Source organism: Rhamphochromis sp. 'chilingali', assembly GCF_963969265.1.
Source record: "Rhamphochromis sp. 'chilingali' genome assembly, chromosome: 14".
NCBI classification, from domain to species: Eukaryota; Metazoa; Chordata; class Actinopteri; order Cichliformes; family Cichlidae; genus Rhamphochromis; species Rhamphochromis sp. 'chilingali'.
The window spans coordinates 18,798,763-18,814,320 of NC_137941.1; the positions used below are offsets into that span (position 1 = coordinate 18,798,763).

The 15,558-nt window shown below is 39.8% G+C and overlaps 1 protein-coding gene across 2 annotated transcripts in view; it reads right to left on the minus strand.

Moving 5' to 3' along the window:
• gpm6bb (glycoprotein M6Bb) overlaps window positions 1-15,060 on the minus strand; it is a 29,106-nt gene extending 14,046 nt beyond the window's left edge. For both annotated transcript variants that reach the window (XM_080903558.1, XM_080903559.1), the window contains exon 1: window positions 14,904-15,060. In XM_080903558.1, the coding sequence (XP_080759684.1) occupies window positions 14,904-14,907 (4 nt within the window). In that variant the 5' untranslated portion in view covers window positions 14,908-15,060. The remainder of the gene's footprint in view (window positions 1-14,903) is intronic.
• Window positions 15,061-15,558: the final 498 nt, after the last annotated feature.

Below are 15,558 nucleotides of genomic sequence, written 5' to 3' on the forward strand. Positions count from 1 at the left end.
TCTGCTGAAAGCAGCCCACAGATTTAAACTAATTAGATCACACAACATGCACAGGCAATTTTGCAAATGAACTGAAAACTTTGGTTCAAACAAAACAGTGAAGCATGGATGTTGGTCTAATATTTTTAAAATCCCCCAAAGAGCAAAAGCTGAAACGAAACCAAGCATGCTGGAGAAGGTTAAAGCCCCAGCAAACACAGCAATGAAAAGAACTGAACTGGCTCTTTGTAAGTGCTCATTGGTACCTCTTTTGTCCTGCCTCTGGTCTTGGTTTTCGTCTGATTGAGTTTCCATGGTTGTTTTTCTTCTACCCAGCAAAAATGTTTTTTTTTTTCTTCTTCTTCTTTTTTCAGCAGATTCTCTCTTCCTTTCTCCCCCTGACAGTCTCATTTCTCGTTCTCTTTCCTTCCTGCATGGCTCTGCCTTCTGTATCTCCGTCTCTCACTTGCCTTGCTGCTATGTTCCATCGTTTAATTGTGTCCTGCCTTGTTAAGGCAACTCTCCACAGTAAATCACAGCTTTTGTTTGAGATCTTGTCAGGTAAGCACTTTCTTGAGCTTACTACATGCCTTCCTTGACCAAAACTTTTATATATTCTCTTTGAATAAATCAACAGTTTCTTAACCGACAGTTAAATTAAAGTTTCCTCATAATGACACAGAAATCTTTGCCCATGCCATGAACACACTCCTCATTCTCCTCCTCTTGGGCATCTCTGTCTCAGAAAGAAAAGCAATGGGAGGAAATCTGGTGACAACAAGAAAGTGGAAGTCACTACTTTAGCTGTGGGTGAAAACTATAGCTTAGGCTGAAAGCATATATGCACACAGTCATCTTTGTCTATCTCCCATGTGACCAGAGTCCAAGAGAGGGCGAGAGTGCATGCTGTGTGGTTGTGTTGTGGTCAAGGGTAAACCCTTCATCTTCTGATTTGCACCATATGCCCTCTTTCCTGCAGCATACATTAGCAACCTCTGACCGGTCTCTTCCCTACATCTGGTGGTTTCTAAATCATAAAGAGGACACATGAAAGGAAGGCACGTCTACATTTCCTACACGGGGACGCAGAGCATCCTCTGGGCTGATAGAGACAACAGAGGAAACAGCATGTGAAAATTGAAGAAACAGAAAATCACAAAGAAAAAAAAAAAGACCTGTAAAAACTTAAAGAGGGAGAAATTAAAGCCAAGACGACGACACCATGAGAAACAACTCATGAAAATAACAGGGCCAGGCCAAAATGAATGATGAGAGATGACCAGAGGAGACAGTGAGGAAGATATTGGCTGTGTTTGTTTGGCAACAGCAGGCCGAGAAGCCCCAGGGGCATGCTAATGAGAGAAAGGCCTTTCAGCTGAGGAAGGGGGGGCTGGTGGAGTAGAGTTGGAGTGGGGTCTTCTCACGGATACCAGACCTCAGAGATGAGGGGGAACAACAGGGGAGGGGAGCCTCGGGGGTCAGGGAAGTGAACTTAGCAGGGATCCCACAACAACAAATGCTGCACTAATCTTCAAGCGTTTTTACCATCAGCCCCATTAAAGCAAGAAGAACCAACATGTTCCTTATGTTTGAAGTGTTTGATCTCTGCATATGTGCGTTAACAGCTGATTCAGTGGATTCCACACTTGTGATTCACATTAGGTATAACAGGAGCTCAAGTAAAGCATCCAGTGAGCCTGATTATGTGCAGGACTAAATGTACTGGAGTGGTCGACACTGGATGCTTCATGTTACTGAGAAAAAATTAAAAAGTCAAGATCAATCCAGTGATCCATCTGCAAACCTTTAAGAGTGTTTGGACAACAACATGTTTATGTCATTTGTGTGAAAGGAAATTTAAAACATGTGATCAGAACAGGTCAAAATGTGCTTTAGGACTTATTTTAATAAATTCTCGATTTTAGTACCAAAAACATGTGCCTTTCATTAAAAACTCTGACTGTGAATAAACTTTTGTTTTGGCATAAAGATCATAGTTATCACAGCAAATGCATCCATTACTTGGGTGAAAAAGTGCTATCGGGCAAAAAGTAGTATAAATAGTATTTACTGACACATGTCTTTTGTAATGTTTGTTTGTTTTTTGTTTCTTTTATCTAAAGCAGGACGAAAAAAAATGAAGCAAAGTGCTAAAAACTCCAGCAGAAATGAACATATCTAAATTCCATCTTTTTGAAAACTGTACTCACTCATTTAAATTTAATTATAGCTTAAAGTTATGTACTATTGGGGACATGGCCTCTTCAATAGGAGGATACCAAAACAGACAGTACGTGTGAAATCTAAGGAAGCATGCTAACCAAGCTTAGCTGATAACTTATCAAATTTGGTCACTTGTGGCTCCGAAATGGAGCCTAGATGTTAAAATAGAGGCTTGAAATACAAAGATGGTGTGCAAAGGTCTTGAGGTTCACCTCATACTTTTACATTTTGCTTCCAAGGAGTCAGACGTTGTCGTAATTTTTAAAGTGGTCTTGAGCCATAGTTCTTCAGGCCTTCTGAAGGCTTTTCTTTGGACATTGTCTGCACTTTTTTCACTCATTTTCAGTCCACTCCTTGTACCTGAGCATTTTCAGAATGTTGACAGAGAACAGAATAAATGACAACCAACATCCAAAGAAGACATTTGAATGTCCTTAAAGAAGCTGGGAGAACTGGGCGATGACCAGTGTTAAGGTGCCATAAGGTCATTTAGTTTGTCCACCAGATACCGGTACTGGAATTATGACATTACAAAGTGAGTGAGATACGATTAGTATTACTTAAATACTGCAGTTATCATCAGAAACGATATAGTGTCAATCCTTTGAATGTTGACTGGTGGTGCTTTTACAGCAATTAAATTTAAAAAAAAAATGTCATGCAAAGTAGAACTCAGTATATGAGCTGAACCAAATGAATAAAGCCCAGAAGAAAGGCTGCACTCAGTTTTACCTAAAATACTAGCAGGCTGTGGGAATAATCATGTGAAAGCCTGAGTGCTGCAAGCTCAGATTCAGTGTGGACACAGCGCCACGCCCCTACTTGAGGACACAATCTGAATGATGATGAAGCTCATACAAATGTGGGAGGCTTCATTGTGGGTCAACCTTTCATGGTGTGAGACTCGGATCGTGAATGCTCGCCAGTGTTCAGTCACCCATGAAGACCTGCATCCCTGCTTGGCTCACACTATGGAAGGAGTTCTCATGGAACCAGGTCTGTGCCCAGGCTCAAGCACTACTTACACCCATCAAAGGCCTGAGAAAGCAGGCTCACCACACGAGAACAGAGGAAGACAGTTTAAACCAAATGGGCATGTGGCATCAACTATGTCAGAAATAACTAACTGTGAAGGTTAACATCTGTTGTAAAGGTGAAGAAAAGCAAAACCAAATGGCGAGCTGGTATTTTGTGGTGCTCATGGAAAAAACTTCAACAATCAACATCTTTAAGCTTGAGATTCTTGTGAACTTTGTTTTGGTCATTTGTTGTAGTCAGTGAGTTTCTCTTTTCTAGTGGCATTAGTGACCTAGTTTTAACCGCAGTCCCTCTTCGTATCTCAATCTGGTTTGTATGTGTGCCTTTATGTATGGCATGAATCCAGGTTATTGATTGGTACAGAAGCATGGCACAGCAAACCCATTATGCAGATCCATTCATTTGTTTACTGACCCATTTTCATCTGCTCTGGGAGTCTACAGAGAAACAAAAGCCATACAAATTCTCTGACATTTACTGAACAATCAAACATATGATTTATTTGAAAATCCAAAGTTTTGTATCTAAAAGTACATCTGCTCCTGCCATATTATGATTACATGAGACAATTCAATCTATATAAGGCTCTGAGTTGTTTTACTACTACTACTTCTACAAAAAAAAAAAAAAAAAAAAAAACCTCAGTGGAAAAAATGATTTTAACCAAAACTCATTATAGAAAGACATGCTCTCCACAAAACAGGGAAACCACAGTGGGTTTTTTTTTTTTTTTTTTACTTCCTCTTGGCTTTTTTGAACAAATGAAAATCAATTTCCCCCCCCCCCCCCTAATAAATTCAGTGTTTGAGCAGGTTCAAATTTGAAAGTTATCAAATTCTTTAATGGTGCAATTCTTAAATAACATCTTGGTCTTGGATGTTTTCTGTCATTCCAAATGTCTGTAGTAATTAGTAAGATCCAAAGACAACTTGTGTCTAGGGCTTTGTATCAATTAATCCTTTGATAATAATCCAAATCCTGGGGTTTTTAAATGTCAGAAATGGCACCAATCCATAGGTTCCTTTAAACACAATGACTGATAAACAAAGATACTCTGCAATCTCATTTAAACAGCGTTTAAGATGATATTCTTACCAGATGTTGTTGAAGTTGAGCCTTAATTTGTTGACCTTATGAACACAAGACTTCGTTTCTGTAACCAACCATTACCCAACCTCAAAAATAAGGTCTTAAAACCAATCCCTGCATTCATTGGTGGTTTAAAAATACCATCCCATGGACCAATGCATTGTTCCTCACGCAGGAATTCCACCACAAGAATACAGCTGTTCATATTTTGTGCAGCACGGTAGCAAAAACTCAACCATGCCATTCAATTTATAACACTGTCAGAGACATACTTAATATCTTGGTATAAATGCCATCGTACAGATTCCAGATTTATTTTTTTCTCTCTGTATTTATTGCAAGCAAACAATGTCCATTGGTCTTTGACTCAGCACTTCTCTAATTGCATGTTTGTGTTACTATCGTGTCAGGGCTGGATATGGAGCAGCACTCACTCAGAGAAGCCTGGCAGCCATGTTTTTCCTCTAAAAGTGACTACACAACCCTGACTCTCTGGCACCTCCGTAGCCTATGTGGTTTTGGCCTAAGTGTTGGAGGTAGAGTAAAAGACACAGATTCTTTGTATTATCCAGGCTTTCTAGCGTACAGTACTTTGGCTACCGTTATCTTGGCTTGGCCGCACAGACAACAATTTCCGTACAGTATCAAATCCTTAAGAATTTTATAATTTCAGTCTGGAGTCAAAACAGTAAATCAGTGCCAGGAACCTTAAACCAATGATAAAATGATACAGAAACACATACACATCATATTTTAACGATATGTGCTGGCATTACTGTTTGTTCTTCTTTCAGCGTGCACTAAAACTTTTAATGATATCTGTGGTCTGGAAGAGGCTTTGCTATCTTTGTGTTCTGCCTCAATCAAGTTATGAACCCAGTCAACCAACAAGAGGTATGTCCAGTCTCAACTCCAACCTCCATTATCTAGTTTCCTAGACGGATATTCCAGGGAGTAATGAGAACACCAAGAGTTCCCCAGAACATTTTTATATGACAAAAAAGTTTTAAAAAGCTGTTGAGGTTTTCCATGTTTTCAAATGATACAATAACAACACCATTAAGCAATTTGCTTTGACACTAAAGTAACATTTTGTTTAGTGCATGCCTCTCATTACCTGACTCCTCGGGAGGAGGTGAAACAAGCTGTTGTGATTTAAGAAATAATCATTTTAATAGTTAAATTCAACTCAATGTAATCTCAATGACATAAATTGATGTTAGCATTAGCATTAGCATTATAACATGGTTGAAGGGTGTTTTTCCCAGTCCGTCTTTACTTCTTTTTTTAAATGTCAATTTATTGGCTACTCTAAATGCCGGTATTAACAGATTAGCAAATAAATAAATCTGTCAGGCTCTAATTCGAAGTGCTTTATATACGCAAAAATCTGAACTATTCAGAAACTAAAAATTACAAGAGGAAATTACCATAGAAATCAAGACAAAATAAAACAAATAGAAAAAGTTAGTTGAGGACCAAGAGCAGTTGGTAGTAGTAGTTCAAGATGCCCCAGTAAAAAATAAAATAATGATTCTAATCACAATATTTGATCTACTTTTCAAACTAATTTTGATTTCTGCCAAACCTTAAGTAAAAATGTCTACATGTTTAGTTGTTAGCTACTCCTAATCAAGTCTTCCAGGCAATCTTTTGCTGCCATTTGCTGAAAATGGCAGTATGCTAGGGCAGAAAACCACAACCAAAATCACTGAGCTCATCACTTAGGCTTGAGCAGCAGCTTCTTTAAGATTCTCCTTATAGACTAAATGCAGTTATGGCTCCAAAGGTGTATACTACTAATCTTATCGAACCAAGCTAGTTGAAAGGTCCATTAAACTGCGCTAAGATTAAAAATAAATCCCACAGGACTTCTCTTAGGGGTGTTAATCCTTTAAATACAATGCCTATCACTGTAAGCATGTTTATATTTAGCCTAGAATAAAAATTACTAAGATGCTTTCTTTGTTACTTAAGTGACTAGACAGCAGTTAAGTTTAATTATAAGGAAATTAATATGGTAGTGAAATTCTGGAACAATTCTGCTGATGACTGATGATACTGATGATATTTCTTCTGTTTGTTTATTTTGTATTTGCTGTCATCTGCATGTGTCTTTGTACCAGGAAATAATGAAATCCCCGTTATAAAAACCCCCCAAAATGTTTCATCTCTGAACATTTAGTCAGTACACAAAACATGCAAGACATAAATATTAGCCAGACATTGGCAAATATCATTTTATTTGTAATATGTAATATAATATAATTACAAGTAGTATAATTGAATTATATGAATTACATTAAAATAAATGAAATTATTTTTCCTGAAAATGAACAAGCAGCTACAGTTATTTTAGTTATTGACAATCAGATGCATGACTAAACTGACAAAGGCATATCTTTTGAGATTAATGGAAAATGCTGATGCACACAAAATTTAGAGTATTACTTCAAAGGATATTTGTCAGGAAAATCAAGCCCATCTTGTAAGGATGTCTAGAAGCAGCAATAGATTTTCCCTTTTGATGTTTCACGGTCCATATGTCCCTCTTAAACTGGTGAGGACCTGACAACACAAACGTTCTCACACTTCAGCTGCTGTGATGCAAATAGCACCGTGGCTGGAGACTTTCGTATTCCTACTTGTTGCATAGAGCATACGCATATGAACACACGCACATGGACACAATAGAGACATAAAGAAACACGAAGACAGCAGACGAGACTCTACAGCTATTTCTGGGGTTGCCTCCTGTGCACAGTTCCTACCCTCCTCCGTGTCTCCCCCGGCGGCTGGGACCTCTTGCTTTGCATCACTCCCACCAATCCTATTGTCCTCCGCCTCATGCTGCCAACCTCCAACCCCTGACCCAAGACTTTACCCTTTTCAAACTCTCTTGCTTCGCCCCCTCCAACCCTTATTAGATGGAACCTTCTTCTTTCAGCTCATTCAGACCCCTTCATGTCAGGATTCACTGTGAGCACTATGACAACAGAGAAGCCAGAACACATACTACTTTAATACCATTGTTACATGAGGCTCCTCCACTGTCTCAAAGTCCCACATCCTAGGCTGAATCCTGGAAGGATGTGAAAGTTGGTTGCAACCTGAATCTGATACTTCCAGCCCCGCAGAGATGTGTTCTTCCTTATGTGGGCTAAGTGCTTAACAATATGCAGTAAGTACAGAGTATCACAGGAAAGGAAGAGAAGTTAATCTCTCTAGTAACTGTATACACTCCATTCTTGCTGACCTCTGTGAGCAAGGGTCAGTCCATTACTTTATTGCTTTAAGCACTAATTAGCAGTTTTCCACCAGCATCCTGCAACATCCTGTTGATCCAACTGGACATTACAATGCGTCTCAGCGTATTATCTATGGCACCATTTGTGACGCTATCTTATTATCTGTGAGTAAACACTAACCATTTCCAATGTTTTATCCCATGATTATGTTTTGCTCTATGCAAACCAATAATGCATAATGCTTTGGTAATTGATCATTAAACATATTGCGCTTTTCATTTCTATAACTTTGCATTATTTTAGAGATTAATAACTGTCTAAAGTGCTTTTCTTGTACTTTTTTGGCACCTTGTTTTTGGAGATATGAGAGCTCTCAGTGCAGCAGGAAACCAGATGAGTTACTCACATGTTATTGAACACATTCAAGTCAAATTACAACAATAAAAGCAGAAATATTGGCTATGAAAATGCAACACATATAAATGTGATCCATGTGACTAGGGGGTCTAGTTCCAAATATGAGGCATGTTAAGCATACACCAAGTATTTCATAAACTTTTCACACATAAACACATGAGATCTCATAGGTTCAGTTGCTTAAAGTTTACTCTGTACATTAAATAGGATTTTTTTCCAACATTATTTCCACTTTCTGCTGCTCTATGGTTACACTACTGTTTTCCCATACGGTAGAGGCCAAAAGCTAAGATGACTTATGAGACCTCTCAGTGGTGTAGCTATAATATTCATACAGCGAACTGATCTCTCCTCTGGTCTGCATGTGGTTATAAGGTCAAGCTGTTTTTCAGACAGAAACATCTGGGATTTCCTCTACCCCAAAGCTGCTGTTCTCTATTGTTTTTCCACATATAGTAAAGCTACGACTGGCTTCTTGAAAAACAATGAAATGTGCACATGGTAAAAGACTCAAGTTGTGTAGTTCAAGTTAAATTAATGTCAAATCTAAACTTCAGTAATTTAGTCAAATTGAAATCCATCTTTTCAAACCTTCAATCAGTCTGAGTGTGAAAAGAAAAAGCCTTCCCCGACATTCTCCCCGAGCTACTGGGTTTCCTGCAGCTGTCGCTTCATAAAAGATCAGCCATAGCTGATTTTCATTTGCTTGGCAGAAGTGCCTCTTCCCGTCTATCATGCCTTTCTCTGGAGGATAATAAGCAGACAATGCAAACTCTCACTTGGAAATCTTTCACTTGGTCAGGAAAATGATTCCTGGCAGTAAAGAATGACTCCTCTTATCACATGTGGCACCCAATCAAAACAACATTAGCAAAGAGGAGTCATGTGCATCTCCTGCATCTTACATGAAAGCAACAAGCTTTGATAATCAGCTTGAACAAGATTTTCTTCTGCAACAGCAGCACGATGGAAAAATCTTAATACCGGTATATTAAATATGACTTTACACATAATTCTAAAAGGCCAATAAAAAGTCATAAAGGATTGCATGAGTATTCATTTAAATTCCTGCTTAATTCATCCCAAGCGCAGCACTTGGCTGCATCCCAGTGGTCCCAGGCTGTCTGGCAAGGCTCTTCATATGGTGAGCATTTCTCATTGGTGTGCTGGGGTACCCCAGATGCTTTTGTCTTACGGTTGTTTAGCAGCTGCGTAAAAGCACTGAGGACAAAGGCCTATCTGTGGAGGGTTGAATACACTCAGTGGGCACACAGCCAACAGCTCAACCCTATAGGCTCCCACAGTTGAAAAGCGGACTAATATATTCAACTCTCACTCCTGACAGATGATCTTACGGTGAAATTAGCTGGAGGCACCTTTATTTCTTTTCAATTCATCTAAGTAGTTTTACATTTAAACCGTGGCCCACAAAAGCCTATTCCCAATTGCTTTCCAAGTTTAAGAGAAGTAAAAACACTGAAAAATGTAACCAATGTCATACCTCTTCACTAAGTTCCACAAAATTTGGTTTGCTAGTTTTGGCACAATCTAGGCAAGCAAATAGCACTAAAACCATACATTGGCTTTTCCCCCAAGTGATAACCTCTGTAGGTTGAAAATCAAACCTAACGCAGTTCCTCTAATGACCACAACACTGGCTCAAAAAGTCAACAAATGCAGACTTCAAATGTTAAAATGGCCAAAGTTACAGCATTTAAAAGCCGTCAATAACTTGAGTTTTTCATGAGTTAATTTCTAGTATTTTATTAGTTGTTATTTAGGATTAAAATTATCAGGTATGTGTGCCTGTGCATGGCATCCATATGGTTTATGGAAACAGCTCACCAACCAAGCTCACTAGCTAAATGATAACTTCACCCACTCCTTCAAATATGGTAACTTCTGGCTCCAAGACAGCAACTGTGAGGGTTTTAATTACAGAATCACTAACTAATGGGTGTTTTATAGTGATCGCTCCTTGGAGAGAACATAGAAAAGGAACTTGCACTTAAGTGTCCTTAACTGGTACACTTTCTAACACTTGCTAACTCAAATCTTTTATACACTCAAGATATAGATCTATCTATATATATCTAGATCTGAAGTTCAGTCCCCCACTGCCACCTTTCAGTTAATTGTACTGGTTTGGACAAATGGAATGGAAATAGTATTCCAAAGCTACAGCAGGCTAAGACACTTGTGATCAACCAAACATGTCTACATAGTCCAAATATCTTATTAAACAAGATAAATTTGTTTAAACCACAAACTCAGTGAGCCTGGAAAAATCCAACATCTCTCAAAGGTGGAGTGCTCAAAGTAGCTATGGCACCTGAAAGCAAACTGTTTCTAGCCGTTCCAAATTTCCACGAGCAATGTTTGGGTGAGAAGTCACACTTTAGAGACAAGACAAGAAGTATGGGTTTCACATGCTGTTTGGAAAATGTTCATGCCTGAAACATTAGTTAAGACAAAAAAATAGCCCTCTGTCAAAACAACTCAAGACAACCGTGTTTTGCACGCATGAGCCCTCCGTTTTGTATGTTTGGCATCTCCATATTTAACTGCCAATACAGCTTCTAAAGCACAGACTGAATTTGTCCTTTGAGTTCATGTCCTGCTCTAAAATTTCATTTTAGTGATCAACCCATGGCTCCAAACACCGAGCTCATTGGTCACCGTTCAGAGCTAGCGTAGATATCTAGGCTTAGTCATACTATTCTGTGTAAAGTAATCAGTCACCATTCCACCTCACTTGCATTACAATCAATTCACTTTTTTACCCATAACTCGCATTGATAATTGATTATTCTGGGAAAGCATTGTTGACTATTTCAATTCCCTGCTCATGTGACACATAGAAAGTGTATCAAACCACATGCAATGAGTGTTTTTGTTTTTAATGTGCTGTGGAAAATGTGGCCATCTAGAGCAGTATGGTGTGGTTTACTGTAGATAGCAGAAAATGCTGCACTGGGGCCAAATGCCTACTGGATCAATGAGTAAATGTTCATCAGCTGCAGCGTCTCTTTGCTTTCCCCGAGCCATTATCTCCCAAAGGCCTTCTGGAACAGTCATCTGACTCTGAACAAAACACTGATACAGATTGCTACTCCACTGGCAAATATCTCCTCTACACTCTGCATACATGCACTAATGCCAGCATAATGCATTTCCAGTTTAACTTTGTTAATCATGGGTGTCTTTCTGAAGTCTAGCAGAATAGATAAAGGCCAGATTGTATCCTTGGCATATTTTGTTTCCAACACTGTTGCTTGTGCATATCTTAAAAGCTGTTTCCCCCCCTGCACATAGAGAGTATTTTCAATGCCATAGAGTTTTTAAAGCATATGGCAGAATGACACACACATACACTTGCCTTCCCCTTCTGTTTTACTGTGAATAGGCTTTTAGTAAAAAGTGGCGAGGGACATGCTTGAACAAGGATCCCCACTCATGAACGTCTATTCTTAACATCTAGTGTCACAATAGTCAATGGCTCTCTTTGTAGTCGAAGGACTTATTAGCGCAACAAATTAACATGAGTGCCTGGGCTAACCTGGCTGTCAGGAAGCAAACTAAAAGCAACTAAAAAGGGACATAAATGGGTTGAAGATGAGAAGAACTGGAGATATCAGAGGGCACAAATTAAACCAGGAAAAGGGGACAACAGATGGAGTCTTGGTTGCACTAAAAAGGCATCTTTTGTGAGCTTCATGGGCCTCAACCGCTGTACAATTACCAAAGATGCTCAGTCACATGCGTCGCCAAATGGAAAGCAGCCCAGAAATCATGTAACTATGACAGCAACTGCCTCATTATGCAGGGTATTCACAGTAATTAAAGATTGAAAGCTGAAGACAAAGAGATATTTAATTTCTGATGGTGATATAAAATGTGGGATTAGTTGTAATGTTTGAGCAACAAACTTTATATAGACTGAGCTACACTTCAGACAGTGAAAATCTATGGGAATTAACAGCAGAATGCTTTGGCTTACACAAGCAAACACAAAACAGCAAAGTTCAAATTTGCTCTCAGCACTCTTTGAACATCTTTGCGGTGACTCATTCTCACAGTCCTCTGGGGGTTTTTTTTTGGGGGGGGGGGGGGGGGGGGGGGTTTCTGTGCATATCTTGGGAATAGAAGGATGTGTATATGACCACCACCACGACCGTGACTCAACTAAAATTAGGGGCAAAATAGAAATCTAACTTTCTGTTATTGCTCAACCATCAGTTGACAAGTTTCTGGTTCAGAAAGTGCAAAAAAACATCTCTGCTGGCACGGGATTAGTAGTTTAAGGGTCTTTTCCCTCCTCAGACTCCGGACGCAAGGTCACAGCGCACACAGTTCACCACATGGGTTTGTGACAGTATGTGTGACACTGCTGATGTGTAATTAGACACTTTCCAAACAGCATCCTAGGTCTGATGTAGACAGAGCACACACAAGTCACACCCAGCTCCCGTGTTTTTGGGTCATCAAAACACAGGATCGATTCTGTTTAAGCCTGGAAACTTCCTGAAAGCGTTAAATGTTCATGTGAGTCAGTGCAAACTGAGCCATGAAAGTACAGCAAAGAATTTAACTAAAGACACATTTAAAACTGTCTGCTATGATTATCTCTTCTTTTCTTGAATTTCTCAATAACAATGACGTAACATTTGGATCTGTTTAGCGACCAGCCTTGATGAACTTTTCCACAAGGCCTCCACAGTGAAAACAGGACACGGAGACTAGAAGCTTCACAAGTTTCCACAAGAAGGAAAAAAAAAAGTTGCTTTCTTTTTTTTTTTTGCTATCAGGATCAGGCTCCAAGAAGAACAGACACTGTGTTATGTTAATCAAATAAACTGCAAAAGCGAAAATGTTTTTCCAAACATGTCTTAAATCCGACCAGTAAATTTAGTGAAAAATAAAAATAATCTTTGCTTGACATACTTGTTCACAATAGCTCAAGGCCTACAATCTGCATTAAAGAAAGTTTACCGGACATTTATGCATGACATGCTTTTCTTGCTAAAAACAAGTGCGTGTTCATCACATGCGTGATAGACGTCTGTCATCTTCATGCCAGCACTCTTCTTTTAGATGTTTGGCTCAATGATAAATAATCAGCAGAGCCAACACTACAGTTTCTTCCTGTTTAGTTATCAAGGGAGCTAATAGCAGCCAACTACTGCTCGCTGGGGTAATAGTCACAGAACTAACACCAAGAACTTATCAAGTTATTTGCGGAAAATGTCTTCCTGTCTTCCTCTGAATAGAGCTGGAGGAAAGCAAAGTCATCCTCCCACAGTCTTCACACAACCCAGTTCACTGTTAAAATCATTCGGGGGCAAGGACAGAGGAGGATCTCTCTGAAAAACATGTCAGGTGGAGTTCACCAGAAAAACCAAATTAGACATTTAGTTACACAACCACTCTATGACCGCTACACTCCGTAGTCTTACACACATTTGGTTCATGATATCTATTCGAGGCTTTTTACATGTGATCCTTTTTGTGTTTGCAATTCTTCTTGACACGAAACAAAGCAAATCACTGAGAGGAGCACAAAGCACTTCTCTGATTCAACCAAAGGGGACTTTTTACAGCATCTAACAAGTCTCCAAATCAATCTCCTCATGCGCACAACAGGCTGTCGTGTATTTTCTGAAAGGGCCACAGAGCATATTTGAATATAAAATGAGAGCTTTAGCTAGTGGACAATGCATAAAGGTTGATTGCCATGCAGAGTAATGTCCTCTGTGAGACACTGAATAAGGGTCTGTGGGGAATTAGTTCACAGGGCATCCGCTAGGCAACTTGCAATTCAGTGAACTTCTCTCTCTACATTAAGAGCCACTGAAGTCGCACAAAGGAGCAGCTCCAAATTAGGAGCACAAAGGCGCTTCTGTGATAGCTTCATAGCGAATTAATGAGCACTGATACACATTCTCACACAGTGTCCTTCCCTGGCCTCAGCTGCACTGTGACAAACAACACATGGTATTAAATGTTACACAGACCCAATCCAGCAGCTCAAAATGGCATTAATGGCCACAATTATTTAGCTGTTTAATATCCAGCGCAGTGCAAGCTGAGAACATTTCATAACTAACATTTAATTGTTTTGGATGTGTTGCCAATTTATCACAGTTTTAACGTTATTAAACATCCATGGCATGAGCCCCTCATTCCTCCCTGGAGCCCCGCACCCCCAGGTTGCGAGCACAGATGGCAAACACTTGGTACCGTCTCAGCTCAGCCCTTCAGATAGCAATTACAAGCTCTGGCACAACACAACAGCCGATCATGGAGCGTCTGACAAATGCAATATGCTGCTTCCAGTACATTTTAATCAAGCTTTGCCAGTAAAACACGCTGAGCTGTTTGGATGGGAGACGGGACAACAATGACAACCTTTCACCTCAATCAGCGAAACGTGATCAATCACCGCTGACCAATGTGATAATCGAGGACTGATAATGAAGGGCGTGGCCAAGTGAAAACTTTTAATCAAACGTTTTCCCCAAACAGTTCAGCCTCTGTGGCCCTTTTTAAAAAAAAAGTTAAAAGAGAAACAGTGAAGGCAGAAAACTGAACTGGACTTAACACCTCCGCAGACTCGCTCAGAGTTGACTGCAGGAATCCTGACAGTCCTAATCTGTCTAATCGCTTTCCACAAGTTGCTTCAGCAGGCTGCTCTAATGCCGATTCTCATGCAACCGGGTCAGGTAAACAACGTCCTTCTGTGGCACTAGTAGCAATAGTAAAATTTCACTTATGCGTACTTTTAAACAATCCGTGCACCTCGAAAGTTAGAGCCAAGTGTGATCTATGCTGTCATCACAAAAACAAAAACAAAAAAAAAACAACAGGCGTTCATTACATCCGTCGCGAACATCTGTTGGTAAAACTTACCCATTTTTCCAAGTTTTCCTTGGTTGTCTGAAGTTTCGCTATCAGCTGAAAGTTGAGCCCCAGCTACACTGATGTTGCGTCCTGGGATGCACACACTGACCGCCTGGCTGCTCCAAAACTCAAGGCTGTCCCTCTGGAGACAGCCCGGCTTACGTCACCACAGAGGGGATTACTGATGGGAGGACGGAGTTCACTCAGCCTGCCCCCTCCCTCATCTCTCCTCAGTGCAGAGCATTAAAAAAAAAGTTAGCTCTTTACTCTCGGTGAGCAATTTTATCTTGACGTATTTGTGCGCACAAAGCCCCATATTGCGCATAGTGGATGGGTTATCGCCAACGCTGTCGATTAACTGATTAAATAAATAATTCAATCATGATATCAACCTACTCTTGAGCCCCAAAATACAGAATAACGAGCTATTAGGACGCATGAGTCAAAATGAGAGGCCAGAGGTCACCAGAGGGGAGTGATTTCCTCTCCCGTACCCTGTTACATGGCTAATCGCTTGCTTTACAGACAAGGGTACTTGTAAGGTTCTTGAAGTATACCCCTACGAAATCTAGAGAACCCATGGTCTCTTTAAAGCTAATGGGTAGTTATTTATATCTTTATTTGGGGGAGAAGATAAAAAAAGAATTATGATTAGCTCACTGAC